The following is a 13,927-nucleotide window of genomic DNA, read 5'->3' on the forward strand; positions in this document are numbered from 1 at the left end:
GCAGATGCTTTGGGATCAGGAGAAAAGATGACTGAGAGCTCACGTTAACTTCTTAACAAATAAAAAAGAAATCCGTGTATTTCAGTGGGATAGAACCTGACCTGCCAGCCTGTGCTGTTACATATTTCTTTTGCTTTTCATTTGCAGATTCCTCTATGTTGAGTGAGCGGAAGCGAAGGGAACGAGAGGAGAGGTTGAATATTGTACTGTGGAAAAAACCGCTTGTTACCTTGCAGTATTTTTGCCTGGAAACTCTAATAAACTTGAAGGAATGGACCATAAAGTAAAGATCATTTCTTTAACTTCTACTAAGCGTTCTGGGGAAACCCATGCTCTGATTCAGTAGGTCATTCTGACATCTCACTTTCCCTGATGATTCACAACTTGAAAACTGTTTTTTTCAGAGAACGTGTTTATTTTTGTTCCTTAAAGGTGGCTGCTGGAACATCCCTCACTTGTAGCTGTGCACTCAGACCTTCTGCCTAAATTACCTAAATGCAGCAAGGTGCTTGGGGGAGCAAATGGCAAACTGCCTTTCTGAAGAGTTGAATATTCCAATTTGAAGGAGTGGGACAGTGTTTAGCGACCCTTAAGGCAGGGGATATTGTAGTTACAACTGCGGTGTTAAGCACTGACCTACTAATGGAGGTATTGGTATCACTGAGTAATCTTCAAATAGCTCAGCCAGGGCAGAGATCAGGGTTATGTGGAGCTTGCAGTGATGTTTATGATGCTGTAAAGAGGACTTTGCTTCTCTGTGGGCCCTTTTACAGCAGGAAATGATTTATTAAAGCACTTTCCCTGAGTGTTATTTTCACACTGGATAAAATCAGCTTTTATTCCAGTGAGAGAATTTGTTAGGACCAGTCCTGCCATTCCCTGTTAGTGCTGAAATGTAGAGCCAGTTCTTAAGGCACAAGGCCCGAGGGTTTAGGCTGCCAAAACATGCCAAGAATAGCAGCCATCCAGCGCTTGTGTTGGTAACTGGGCTCTGTTGTGCTTGGGATTGAGTTCACCAAGCTTTTCCCAGTCAGGAGGCAGGATCTAATGTCACCTTGGGTGACTCCAGCTGTTGGGCTGCTCCTCTGCAGGGTGAGCTGAGCCTGGTGCTCAGGGTTGTGCTCACTGACCCTCAGGGCTAGGCTTGAGGTGCTGGCAGTTCAGATTTACTGAGAGAAACTTCTATTTTCCATTTTCTTTTGAAATTATTTGTATGAAAAATACAAGGTTTATGTAGTGTAGTCTTAATTCCCTTTTACACACCACGTCCCAAAAAAATCTAACCCCCAAGCTTATTTATTTTATTATGTACATTCTTTCAACTACCATTAGGAATTGTCTCTGAGAACTGTTTTACTGGGTCTGACATCTGTAATTTCTGAAAATCTCCAAGCATTTATTTAAACTAAGCAGAAATAACATTTGAGGATTTATTTTTAAGACCTCAAATTTTATTTGGCTTCCTAGACATGCAATTCTGTTACAGATAGCACTTGCCTCCTCTGCTGAGCAGCACATTCAGTTGTCTGGCACTCCCCTGACAGAATCTTTACAGAAAATAACCCTGACTATTGTAAGCTATTAAGTTGAGACCTCAGATTGACTCTTAATGATCTCCTGTGTTCCATTGCATAAGTTGTGTTTTGAATGAAAATCACTTGAAGGTTCAGTTGTTGTACTAATGTAAGCAGCACTAACTTTAATTTTAAAATATTTTGAGTGTTTTTTTCAGTTTGCTTAATATGAAATATTTGGGACTGTTTTCCTGTATTATGTCTCACATTTCTATCTCTCTCTGTCTAAGTTACATTCATAGTTTGCTGTTATAGTCTGGGAAATTTAAGTGATGCTAGCACTTGTTTTTCATTTATCTTTATTAATTTTATTTCTGGAAAATAATAAGTGTATTTGCTAATCTACTGTGTGTGGCCACATACACATCAAGCAGAAAAAAAGAACCGTAAAACCAAACATGCTCAAAAATTATTTGGTAGCAAATTACTTTGGAAAACACTTTTCTCCCTTTACTCACCTAATGCTTCAGAGTTACCTAAATTATATTTATCAAATTTGGATCTGTTACAAGAAATTCATTTTAATAGATGAGGGGAAACAAAATAATGTAAAGATGTGTTCCTGTGACTGTCACTGTGGTTCTGCCCAGCAGCACAGCTGGAAATCAGCATTTCTGAATTCCACCCAGCTCGTCCTTGCCCAGGGCCAGTGCAGGGCCTGCTCTGCTCTGTGCTTGGCCACAGCTGCTGCTCAGGGCCTGGGTCTGACTCTTGGCTCCAGAAGCTGAATTGTTTTCAACTTGTGTTTGTTTTCAGACAGTTACTTTGTTTTTCTTTGTTAAAAAAAATTAAATATGCGTGGCTGAACTTTGATCTCGCTTGACAGCGAAGCAGAGATTTCTCCCTAAAGAGTAAAGGCTCCCCAGATATTTTCTTGGGAGGTTTACACTTCTATTAGAACAAACTTTTCAGCTGCCATTGTCCCTGCTGAGTACATCCAGGCAGCCCCAGTCCCCAGGGGTAACTGAGTTACTTTGAAATGCATGCTCAATGATGAAAAACCCTAATTTGCCATTTGTCTTTAAGATTGTGGCGTCGGCGAGGTGTCCTGGTGTGTGTGTTGCTGGCACTGGCACTGCTCACAGCCATGTACTACATCGAAGGAGCACATCAACAGGTACCACCTCTGCTTCCCTGGCTGCCTCACACTCCCTGTCCCTGTTCTGGGAATTGAATGAGTTGTGCTGGGATCTCCATGAATTTATAATGTACCTTTTGAACTGCTCACTCCGGGTTTGTTTCTCAAGTCGTGACCGCTCCGTTGGCTGTGCATGAGTTGTGTTTCAGAGGTGGGGAGGGATGAGCCGTGTCATTTGATCTGTTCTGTTGGATCTGGAGGTGTCTCATCTGTTCCTGAGTAAAGCACACCTCGGGTGCTGCAGCACTCCTTCACAGCTGCTGTCAATAAGCTTTTCACAGTGGTGGGAGCTCTTGAGGGAAGATGTTACCCTGAGTCGTGGCAGAGCTTCGTGGTTCCCAAGAAATGATTCTTGTGTTTCTGTGGAAGGGTCTCCTGCCCAGCTGGGACAGGCACATACAGAGAGATAAAATGGTTTGATGTCTGTGTGCAGCAGACAACCAGCATTTTAATGTTTTCTTAAAAGTAACAAACCTGCTACTCACTGCTCCAAGGTACAACATCCAACAGACTCACTGGGAGTGCAGCTGATTTTATTCCTTTATTTAAGCTGTTCAGACAATTCTCTGAGCTGCCTGGGCTCTACTAGACACTGTCTGGGGCTTGCTTCTCGTGGGCCTCTTCTGGATTTCAACCCCCTACTGTTGAACCTGAATTTTCATCTATCTCCTTGGAAACTTGCTGATTGCAAGATGTGGGTTTTTTCTTTTGAAAGTGCACTGTTTTCTCTATGTGTCTGTGCTGTAACTATAATAAATTGCAAACAGAAGTATCTAGGATTCTATTTCAGTTGTTATAATCCAGATAAATGTCTGTGTTGACTTATAGCTTAATTTTCTCCCTTGGAGATATCATAATTTATATATTTTTTTCTTTTTTGTGACTTTCCTTGCTCAGTATGTGCGGTACATGGAGAAGAAGTTCTTCTGGTGTGCCTACTGGGTAGGATTGGGCATTCTCTCCTCTGTTGGGCTTGGAACAGGTCTCCACACCTTTCTGCTCTACTTGGTAAGGATATTTCCACACCATGTCCTTTCTGAATTGAGTACTTTGATTGGTGCAGATTTTAAAATATGTGAATAAATAATTTTCTGCAAGTTCTAAACATCAAATACTTCTAAAGCTGGTGCTCTAGTGGATGCTGTTCGTGTTCTACACTGCATCACCTTGTTTTGTAGTTTGTAAGCTCTGTGTTTATTGATGTGGATATTGGCCTGCTGTTGGTTAATCCTCACTTTGAAACAATGAGCCAAATCTGCAAGCTCTATCCTCTGATCTCCTCGTTTAAATGAAGCATTTTCTGCTGTGTGCAGCTCAAGTGCTTCCATTTAAAATTTTTCAGAGTATTTTTTTAGTAGCTTAAAATGATCATTTTTCTAACTGAAACCACAAAAGTAGGCAGCTGGTTTAAAGTTCAGTCTGTATTAATTTTGCTTTGGAAATAATAGGAAGAAAATGTTTTCCTATGAAGATAAAATATCTTCTGAAAATTTGCATGATGTTGTTTATCTGAACTTAGCTATGAAAGTCAGGGAGATGTTTGGGTGTGTTTTGCTTTTGGCCATTGGATTAGTTCCTGGTTTATGAAACCACTGTCCTGGATTCAAGAAAAGGATTCATGGCCACAAAATAATTGAAACCAGTTCGTGCAACAAATGTCATCTTGTATTTGGAACAATTACAGATGTTTACTTTCAGAACTGCTTTAATCATTAACAATAACACAGAAAACACTACAAGAAACTCCTGCCTTTCCCCCCAGCAGGGCAGTGCCTGGGAGATGGAATGGCATGGGATGAGTAGCATCAGATTTACTCTTAGTGGAGCTTCTGTCCTAAAGACTGTGGAAGGAATTCCTACTAAACAAAACCAAGTTTGTGCATTGAGCACTGTCATACTCCAGGCCACTTCAAGATGATTTTGGCACATGAAATCTTCCTAAGACAGCACAACTTCTTTTCTTAAAGGAGGTGGAATGAGTTAACTTTTCTTTTGCTCTATATTTAAAAATCAAAGTTCTAAATTACTTCAATGTAGAAAACTTAAATTCCGTAATACATCACTTTGGTGATACTGTGGGGTACGTGAACCTCGTGGATGTACTTTAGCCATGACCTGAGCTGACATTGAAGTAACTTACAGAAAATATAAATTCTCAGTTGATTTATCAGTATAACTTACGATGGGTGTTCAAGAGGTGAACAGTCTTCCAAAGATTACAGGGATGTGTCACCCAGGAGAAGAAATTGAGTTTAATACTGTTAGGGAAGGTATTTATTTGGAACATAAGAGGGAAGGTTTCACATAACTTTGTTAGGAGGGGGAAACAGACTGAATAGGTTACAGTGAGTGATTAGAAGATGGTTATAGAGTAAAATTAATAAAAATGTACCATCAACATCTGAAATGTAAATACTACAGAAGAAATGCTGGTTTGCCTTAAATATATGAGGCAGATGAGCATGTTCCTATTACACTGAGGGAATTTCGTGAAGGCAGTGAGTGTAGGAAGAAAGAGAAGTCAAGATTTGCTTCCCTTTTTTTCTCCTGAGCAAGATTTATTTCTTAGCATGGTCTGCTGAGGTCAATTAACACCTTCTGGGCCCTGTCTGAGCACCTCATGGTTTACACCTCGGTGGAACCCACGCGGTTGTTGCCACTAGATGGCAGAAGGAGTGTAAAAACAGCAATTCCTGGCCCTGGCAAACCGTGTTTCCGTTTTAAGTACCTGAACTGTTAATATTCTTATCACTGCAGCTGTATCAGCAAGGTGCGCATGGAATATGTTATCACTGTAGTAAAACAGTGCCTGATACCTGCTCAGCTGGAGCTGCTGTGAGAGGGAACACAGAGTACTAACATAAGGCTGCTGCTGCAGCTTTTAGGGGTGAACTCTTTCAGAGAAGTGTTCTGGGTTTAACCCATCTGGAAACAATGCAATTAGAAGCTCCAGCTCTCAAAGGGAGGAGTTGTAACTATTTTGCTTTGTTATTTTTACAGCAGTTCCCTCTAAAAGTAGAAATATGACACATTAAGTGGGGCTCTCAATATTAACTTCTGCATTACCGTTGATCTACTTTTCATGTTCCATATACTTTAATTATGTTTCTTCATTATGGTAAAACTTATTCTTCCATTGACTCAAAGAAAGGAAAAGTTACAAAACAAATCCTCCCCTGCTTTAGTGCCTGGATTTGCTGGCAATAGAGAATAGACCCAGTAAGTGCTTTCAAATTGCTTTTAATTAATTGCTCATTTTAAAGCTGGATGTACAGGGAGATTGTTGGGAATGCAATTACATGCTGGGAGAACAATGCCCTTGGGCCCACCCATGTGGTGCTGAGCTCTGCTGGGACTTGCAGCATTGTCTGTGCCACTGAGGGCACGTGGAGGAATTGATGGCATGTAGGCACCTGCTCAGGCTCCTTCAGCTGTCACACAGGTGCATCTGAATTAAATACACTGGATTATCCATTTACTGGATATGGCCATTCCCAAGCACTGGAAGTGGTTATGCAATGGCTGCAGTATATGAATAACTCTGATGTTTGCTTACCCTGGCCTGCTTAGCTGTTTTTCCAGTGTTGAAAACTGTCATTTGTCTGGATCTTTTAGAGCATCTCTCACCAGCTGCTTTTTGGAGCTGCATTCCAGTGCCAGGAGAGATCCCAGGGTTAGCTGAGAAGAGAGTACTTGGAAACAGTTTGCTAAAAGTGGAATTGACAGTTTTAAAGCAGCCTTAGTGTGGGAGGGGTGTTACTGCCTCAGGATCATTTTGGTTCACATCTGATTGGGATTTTTTTGGTCACCAGTCCTTGGTGCAAGAGGGACAGGTCGAGTGTGTGAGTTTGACACCCAGCTTTTTATTGCTGTTCCTGTGATTTGAGAGCTTTCTATGTGTTATAAAGGGCCTGAACATTGTCTGATGTGTCAGTTCCTAGTTTAATGCTGCTTCCTTAGTTGTTGCCAGCACTAGACGTAAAATCTGACATGGCTTTTTGGGAAACAATTCTCATGCTGCACTTGGCACTGAGCTAAGGGCTGGCACAGAGCAGATCTTCATCGCAGGAACAGGGAAGCAGACCACTCTTCCAAGAATCCTTTCCATTCTGACACTTTCAAAACAAGTCTGCTGGCTTATTTTCCTGCAGCCCATTAAAGGTTTTTCACAATTCTTTAAAAACAACCCTTAAAAATAGTAATCATGATGTGGTTCTGTAGGAAATAAAATATTATGATTAATGACTCTAAATACTGGTTTTAGCAGCACATGGCTTTTTCCTCGGTCCTGCGATGTTTTCTGTTGGTGGTAGATTAAAATATGAACAGCATGAATCACCTCATTACCAGCAGAGGATGGCTGAGGGTAACTCATGAGGAATTTCTTGTGTTTGTACATCTCTGAGAGATCTTTGCTGCCGAAAATGAATGAATGAGGTGGCGGTGCCGGAGGGCTCCGGAGCAGGGGACAGTAGGTGGAGTGCTGGGTTGGGATCATGGGCTGTGGCCATCCCCACCCAACGCTCTGCCTCGTGCTTTGGTTTCACTTCAGCTCTGAAAAACGGACTGTCAAAGATGTGGCCAAAAAAATGGGCTTGAAAACGAGTGGTTGAGGGCGGGAAACGTCCCCTCTCCCTGGGGATGGGAAATCCCTGAAGGGATGAATGGCACCGAATTCCTCACCGGTCAAAAGCTCAGGGCGAGCTCTGGCTGTTTGCATTTGTTTGTGTTTTTGTTGCTTAAATGTGGATTCTATTTGCTGCTGCTGGAGCCGAGGGGGCAACTGCTGAGGGGGTTTGTGCTGGTGGCCAGGCCCTGGGCGAGCACAAACAGGAAATGTGAGGTACAATAGCCATGGTTGTGCCGAGGTCACACACCAGCCCGGATATTTCAGCGCTGGAATATGTGGGTTTGTCAGGAATTCTTACAGGGCTGCTCGGCAGCAGAGTGGAAGAGGGCACAGCAAAAATAAAGAGCAGAAATGTGCCTTTAAAGAGAAAACTGAGTCAGAAAGGCAGTGCCCTTATTGCCAGTGCTACCCTTAGAGAGCCGGGCTGGGTTTGTCTGGGTTTGAGGGCTCAGCATCTCACTTTCATTCTGAATTGGTTCCCCTCACCAGTGGTCACATTCTGGCCTCCCCAAACAGTCATAGTTTGCAGCTGAAATGAATCCTGTGTTGGCCCTACCCAAACTGGTTTAGGTTAGAATTTGAAGATTTAAAAGCCAGACACTTGTGCAATAATGAATCCATTATCTTGGAAAAAAAAGATGTTGGTGGTGTAAATAATTTTAAAAAAACAAACTCACACAAATAAACGGTTTCCTGTCAGGACTACTGAAAGCTTTTTTAAGTCAAACCTAATTCCTTTTAGTTTTCTTGTTCCAGGAGCTGAGCTTGTAAGAGGACTCACGATAAAAATTACTTAAGTCCTTCTTAAAAGAGAAGCTCAAAAATGAGGCTTACTCCACTTTTATGAAGTACACAGAATAATTTAGAAACCCACACAACTTATTCTCTTTTTTTTTTTTAACTCCATTTACTTCCTCGTGACTAATACAGGAGTATTTTCATAGTAATTATCAGCTTCAGGAGAGGTTTTGCACTTTCCACGCAGATCATTCAAAACTATTGTGAGTAACCCAGAAGATGATGGTTCTGTGTGTAAAGGAAAAAGTGAGAAACAAAGGCTGAGCTGCCTCAGCCAGGTGGGAGGATGTAGCAGTGCTCCCCTTCCCAGCGCTGAATTCTTTTTGTGAAGTGAGGTGTTCATTTCCAGCCCTCACTGTTCTCCAGTTCACACATCAACTTGCAAGCCTAAAACAAAGGAAATAAAAACGGGTTCTGCCTAATACCTGTGCTCAGATTACTGCTATTGAATTGCTGAGGGGGTTTAAAGAAAAATACATGGAGGGTGCAGAAGGCAGAAATTAATTCTAAAATAAGTTGAAATGGAGCCTGTTTGTGTGAGGGTCGTTTTTGTCTCTTACTGTGTCCTTTGTTTCTTTCCTGTCTTTAGACTACTTCCTCCAGCTGGAATACTTGAATCAACATAAAACTTTTTTAAAAATCATTTTTGCAAGTATCTCACCAGAAACTCCTGCTTACAGCTCACCTGGGCTCTGTTGTGCTTGAAACTGCAGTACTGATATTAATAATGCACTGATGAACTGGGAGGGTCTGCTGGGTTAACTGAACACTGCTGCTAAATCAGTTGTGCAATCTGGGTGTTTCTTAAATCTTCTGGTGGCTCGCTTGCATTTTAAAAATCTGAGATGGAAAGTGGTGTTTTCAAGGAGAAAAACGTTCCTTTGAAATCTTGGTCCCTCTAAGTGCACCCGTTGTTGCGTCTGATCCTTGTAGACACCTACAGAGAGTAAACCCAACACTGCTGGCTTAGGTCAAGACTGTGCAAGAACAGTCCCGTGGGGTGATGGAGGAGTTAATGGGACAATGGAGGAGTTAATGGGACGATGGAGGAGTTAATGGGACGATGGCTGCACCCTTTTCTTCCTCCTGAAGGTTGATGGACTTTACCTTTTAGAAGCTGACGCCCTGTTTTCATTATCTGCTCTCCACTTCCTCAACGTTTGTTCTGTCAGATCTCTGCCGGGAGGGCACATTGTGCTTTCTCCTCATTTGCTCCCTGGAGTTTCTACTTTTTTTTTCTTTATGCACAGCCTGAACTTTATACCTTTCATGTCCTGCTTCCTGGAGCAGGTTGGAAATAACGATAATTGTGCAAACCGATCTCTAATTGGAGATTCTAAAGCCAATCACAACTGCTGGTAGCAATTTGAATAGATGCTGAGGTTTATTCTTCAGAAATGAGTGAACGGCTAGGGAAGGGCAAGGACAAAACCCTGACAGATTATTTTATTATTTTATTATTAGTTTTCTGTCAGCACAAGAGGATCAATTTATATTCTTGCAATTGTGCCCTCCCCTGACATGAGTCTGTCTGCTTCTATAGAAGGTAGTGGGGACCACAGCCTTAAAAAACATCTGCTTTTCATGTTACTCCTCAGAGCAGCACCGTGGCCCTTTACACAGGCAGTGGTGCCACGTGCTGCTCCCTCAGTGGTTCTTGTTTAGTTAAATTCAGAGTTTGTGGCCGATCATTTGGAATTTCCATCAGCTCTGCACTGTGGGGCAAGGCTTGGCTGAAGTGGGAATAGAATCTTACCCATAGCCACGTGAGTGTAAAATTAATACGTGGCTTCAAATGCTGTGAAGGTCTTCTAAACCCAGCCCTGACCACTTGATGGATGTTTGTGTCACTTGAGGATGCTCTAGGTACAGGATCCTCCATCCCCAGCCCTGATTTGCAGCCAGCACCACATACCAGACGTTATAGAATCATGAGACATTTTAATCTCGTAACACAGACAGACAAACTGGACATATTTACCAGCCACCTCCAGACCAAGCTTCTCCCTCTTAATCACAGAGCAGTTCTCTTTGTGGGTAGTTGTTCACCGCTCTCAGAGATAAAAAAGATGCTGTACCGTGGTGTGACTTTCTGGAGAGGTGTAATGACTTCGTGGATAAGTATGGGATGAGTCGTGGCCTGGGGCACCGCTTGCAGGATGTTTCCCATGAGAAGCAAGCTTTTGTTTTTCCAATTCATCTCCATCAAATACAGTTCCCCACCCCCGTGCAAGGGCTGAGTCTTGAACCCAGTATGAAAAGCAGCGTATCCATGGAAGAAAACAGATTTTTAGTGCATTACGTTCAGCAAGGAGTTCAGGGTAATATTTTTCTTGCTGGCAGACATATCACTTTTCTTTGAGAAATGTTTCTAAATTAAAGCCAGTCTAAAATTATATCTTGCCCCAAAATAAAAGGTTAAAATTAGATGTGGTTGTTCTTGTATCACTTGAGCAGCCTGGCCGTACTGTGAAGGGGGAATGTGAGAAACCAACACTCGATACAGGAATTGTTTGGAGCTTTAATAGACTTCCCAGTCCAGGTGCTCAGAATGATTAATAATGTGAAAATATGATTAATTTTTCATTGGATATTCAGTCACTTTTCCTTATGGTAAAGACTTTCTGCTGTAAGAATTATACAGATCAGCATGTTTTTAAGGATTTTTAACTCATGATTTTTTTTACATGTGGCTGCTGTCTCTTTCTACTTCCAGAGATGAATTTCCAAGCATAATTTATAGATAAAAAGATTTTACTTTCTAGAAATTTCATAATACATCATTTTAAGTAACTCATTTCTGAGGATTAGCTGTGCCATTCCGACTTGGGTGCCTTCAATCACTGGAACAAAACTCCTTTGAAGGCCTGTGAGTTCAAGAGTTCGAAGTTACCTTCTCTGAGACACTGGGGTTGTGCAGGCAGGGATTTCCAATCTCCCCTAAACTGCTGTTGCTAAAAAATAGATCTGTGTTGAGTTCATCTCGATGACCAAATCTTGTCTTGTTTGATTTGCAAATTGTACAGATATTTCTAACACATCACATTCCGGCCTGACCACAGGCTCCTTCTGGTCGTCAGCAGTGGCAAGCGAATGTTTCTCACCCGAGTCAGCAGAATGCTTCTCAATTTCTTCTCTGCTATCCCCTGTTAGTACCTCCTGCAGCTTAAAAGGAAAAAAAAAAAAATCATTGGAAGAGGGTGAGGGAAAGACAGTTGGTGTTCAGGATCTTACATGCCTTGAGTTTCAGCAACTTTTCCTGGTTTGGCAAGGAGCACATCTAAATTGCCCGGGATTTAGTATTTGGCGTGATGGGGTTTGAAGCAGTTTTGCAAATGCCCTTTTCAAAGGTAGAGCTGCAGTCACAGTCAAGGGGGGGACATCTGAGAGGACTTCCCCAAGTGTTGAAACAAACTGAACTATTGCAGGGAGGCAAAACACTCAGTATTTCCTGCGGCCCCATGCGGAGGAGGGGGAGAGGGTGGAGGAGTGTTATTTGTGAAGAGGATTAAAAAACTGGATGAGAATGAATCCTCCTGGGTATATAGTCAGGGGTTTTCCAAAGGTGGCACCTCGAGCCTGTTTGAAGCTGGTTCCTTGCTCCATTCAGAGTTAAACCATCACTAAATACAAATGAAATATAAATGAACCACCGCTAAGCCTCCCGTTCCTCCTCCCAGCCCTCTGCAGCCCTGGGCCTGTTCAGCCAAGCATTGTTTGGAGGTGCTTGGTAACCAGGGCTTTGGGGACGCTCCAAAAGCAGATGTTGGGGGTGTTGCTCTGAGCCTGCCAAGCCTGGAACAGTGTCCCTGTGACCCACAGGACACCCAGACACAGGAGGAGGATGCAGGATTGCTCTGCTTCCCTTCGGCTCACTCCAGTTCCATCCCACACTTCATCACTCTAAACGAACCATTTGGGCTTCACTCTTCATTCCAGTTCAAATGTGGCTTCTGTGGGTTCCATCACTCCGACTTTTTTTCATTATAGAATTGTTTACATTGCTCTGGGAGAGTTCTGTTCCCTTGGCGTGGGCTTCAGGTGGCTGTTTGCAGCTGTTTTGTGAAATGCCTTTTTTTTTTCCATTGGCTACTCCCTGTGAAATTTTGCCTTTTGGAGACATTTGTTGAGACTGGGAGGGCTCTCAACAGGAGGGTTTTGAGGTTGTTCAGCCACTTCAGTGTGGCAGCTCTGCTGGGAGAGGCTCCTGCAACATCTCCAGTTGGGCATTTTGTCCTTGTGTGCTCCCCTGGAATTTTAGGATCCGCTTTATCCACCCTGGGTGCACTTTGGGAAGAAAATGCTGAAGCCCTGCAAGGGCTGGGGGCTGCTTATCACTACTGATAGTAGTGATTAAATTTATCTCTTGCTGTTCTAAATAAGCAGCTGGCTGTAGTTGCTCTGTTCTATGGTGTGTATTCCAAATTTTGTGGAAGTGAAAGCCACACCTCTGGATTCCCACACGTATCTCACTGCCTTGGCCACGGCCTCAAGGGAGCCGAGGGAATGGTCATTTACAACTCAAACACGGGGGAGTTTCCTCCATGCAAATCTGCCTTTCAGGAGAGTTTCACTGCAAATTTCTGCAGGTGAAAACCATTAATTTTAGGATAATGGCTTGAGACTTTCTTTTTTGGTCCCAAGGTAGCTGTCAGACCTAGGGAGGGGCAAGCAGGGGATGGGATTAAATTCCCTAGGTTTCAGAGTGCAGTGGAGAAAGAGGTTCCCAGGTTCGCCATAAATGTACTTTACAATTTTAGGGAAGTTTCAACTCTCTTTGCATCTGCCCTCGATGAGTAAAATAGAGAGATGTTATTTATTTAGCTCTGAAGCTGCTGTGGACAGAGGATCTTGCTACAAGTACCAAGAAGTTTATTGCCACTGGGGCCTACAGAAATATTGATAATAGAAATTATTGCTCATTGGTTCATTCTCCCAGTCTTTGTTCTCCCTTCCATATCAAAATCATTCTTGTGTATCAATTTCCAGATCCACTCTTTTTCAGTTTTATTTCAATGAATCTTCTTCTCCCCAAGAGAAACTGTGCCTCATTTATCATCTCACAGGCTCTGTATTTCTGCAATCCAAAATACACCCAAGCACTTGGAATTAGTCTCCTGTAAAGTAACAAGGAATAAATAAAAGAATTTTTTTTGCTATCAGAGCAGCTTGTGCTTTACCAACTGCATGCCAGAAGAATGGGTTTATTTTGAATTCTTTGCATATGACAACAGTAGTTGCAGCTGCCATACAGAAAATATAAACTGGTATTTTATTTCAACTTTCTTAATTCACTGAAAAATTACAGTGGGGATGTAATTGCCTCAGTCCAGAGCTGTGAAATGTTGGTGAGTGAACCTCATCTTCCCAGCAAATCCAGGAGTGATGGAGCATCTCCTTTTGTGTGGGACCTGCGGTGGAATTTCACCCTTTAATGTGCAAATGAAGCTTTTGGGGGCTGGATGTGTCCCTGGCTCCCGCATTTCAAAGGGAGCTCTGGGAGCCCTGTGCAGGGAAGGGCAGTGCTCAGGTCTGCCACACTTTCCCTCTGGTCTGTAATAAATTTAGCTTTGATTTTTTGGGGGGTATCAAACTCCCTTTTTCACTCTAATAAAATGAAAATAAATTAAGATTGCAGATAAAAACACAGAAGAAAATTGCTGGCAATATTTCCCAGCCCAATGTCAAAACCCATAAAATAATGAATAGCAGAAGTTAAGGTTTGTGTAATTTGTTCTGCACTTAATGAAACTTTTAGATTTATTTAAATCTGTGGTTTTTACATAA

At 42.4% G+C, this 13,927-nt stretch overlaps 1 protein-coding gene across 5 annotated transcripts in view; it reads left to right on the forward strand.

The window, feature by feature from the left end:
• VMP1 (vacuole membrane protein 1) overlaps positions 1 to 13,927 on the forward strand; it is a 60,936-nt gene that overhangs the window by 9,491 nt on the left and 37,518 nt on the right. For 4 of the 5 annotated variants that reach the window (XM_039562845.1, XM_039562846.1, XM_010402343.4 and 1 more), the window contains 3 exons: positions 148 to 283; positions 2,601 to 2,691; positions 3,610 to 3,720. In XM_039562845.1, coding sequence (XP_039418779.1) covers positions 148 to 283; positions 2,601 to 2,691; positions 3,610 to 3,720 — 338 coding nt within the window. Of the gene's footprint in view, positions 1 to 147; positions 343 to 2,600; positions 2,692 to 3,609; positions 3,721 to 13,927 lie in introns of those variants that run through there. The other variant, XM_019287608.3, reaches the window with a different exon arrangement.

This window comes from Corvus cornix, chromosome 19 (genome assembly GCF_000738735.6).
Source record: "Corvus cornix cornix isolate S_Up_H32 chromosome 19, ASM73873v5, whole genome shotgun sequence".
In the NCBI taxonomy this organism is placed as follows: domain Eukaryota; kingdom Metazoa; phylum Chordata; class Aves; order Passeriformes; family Corvidae; genus Corvus; species Corvus cornix.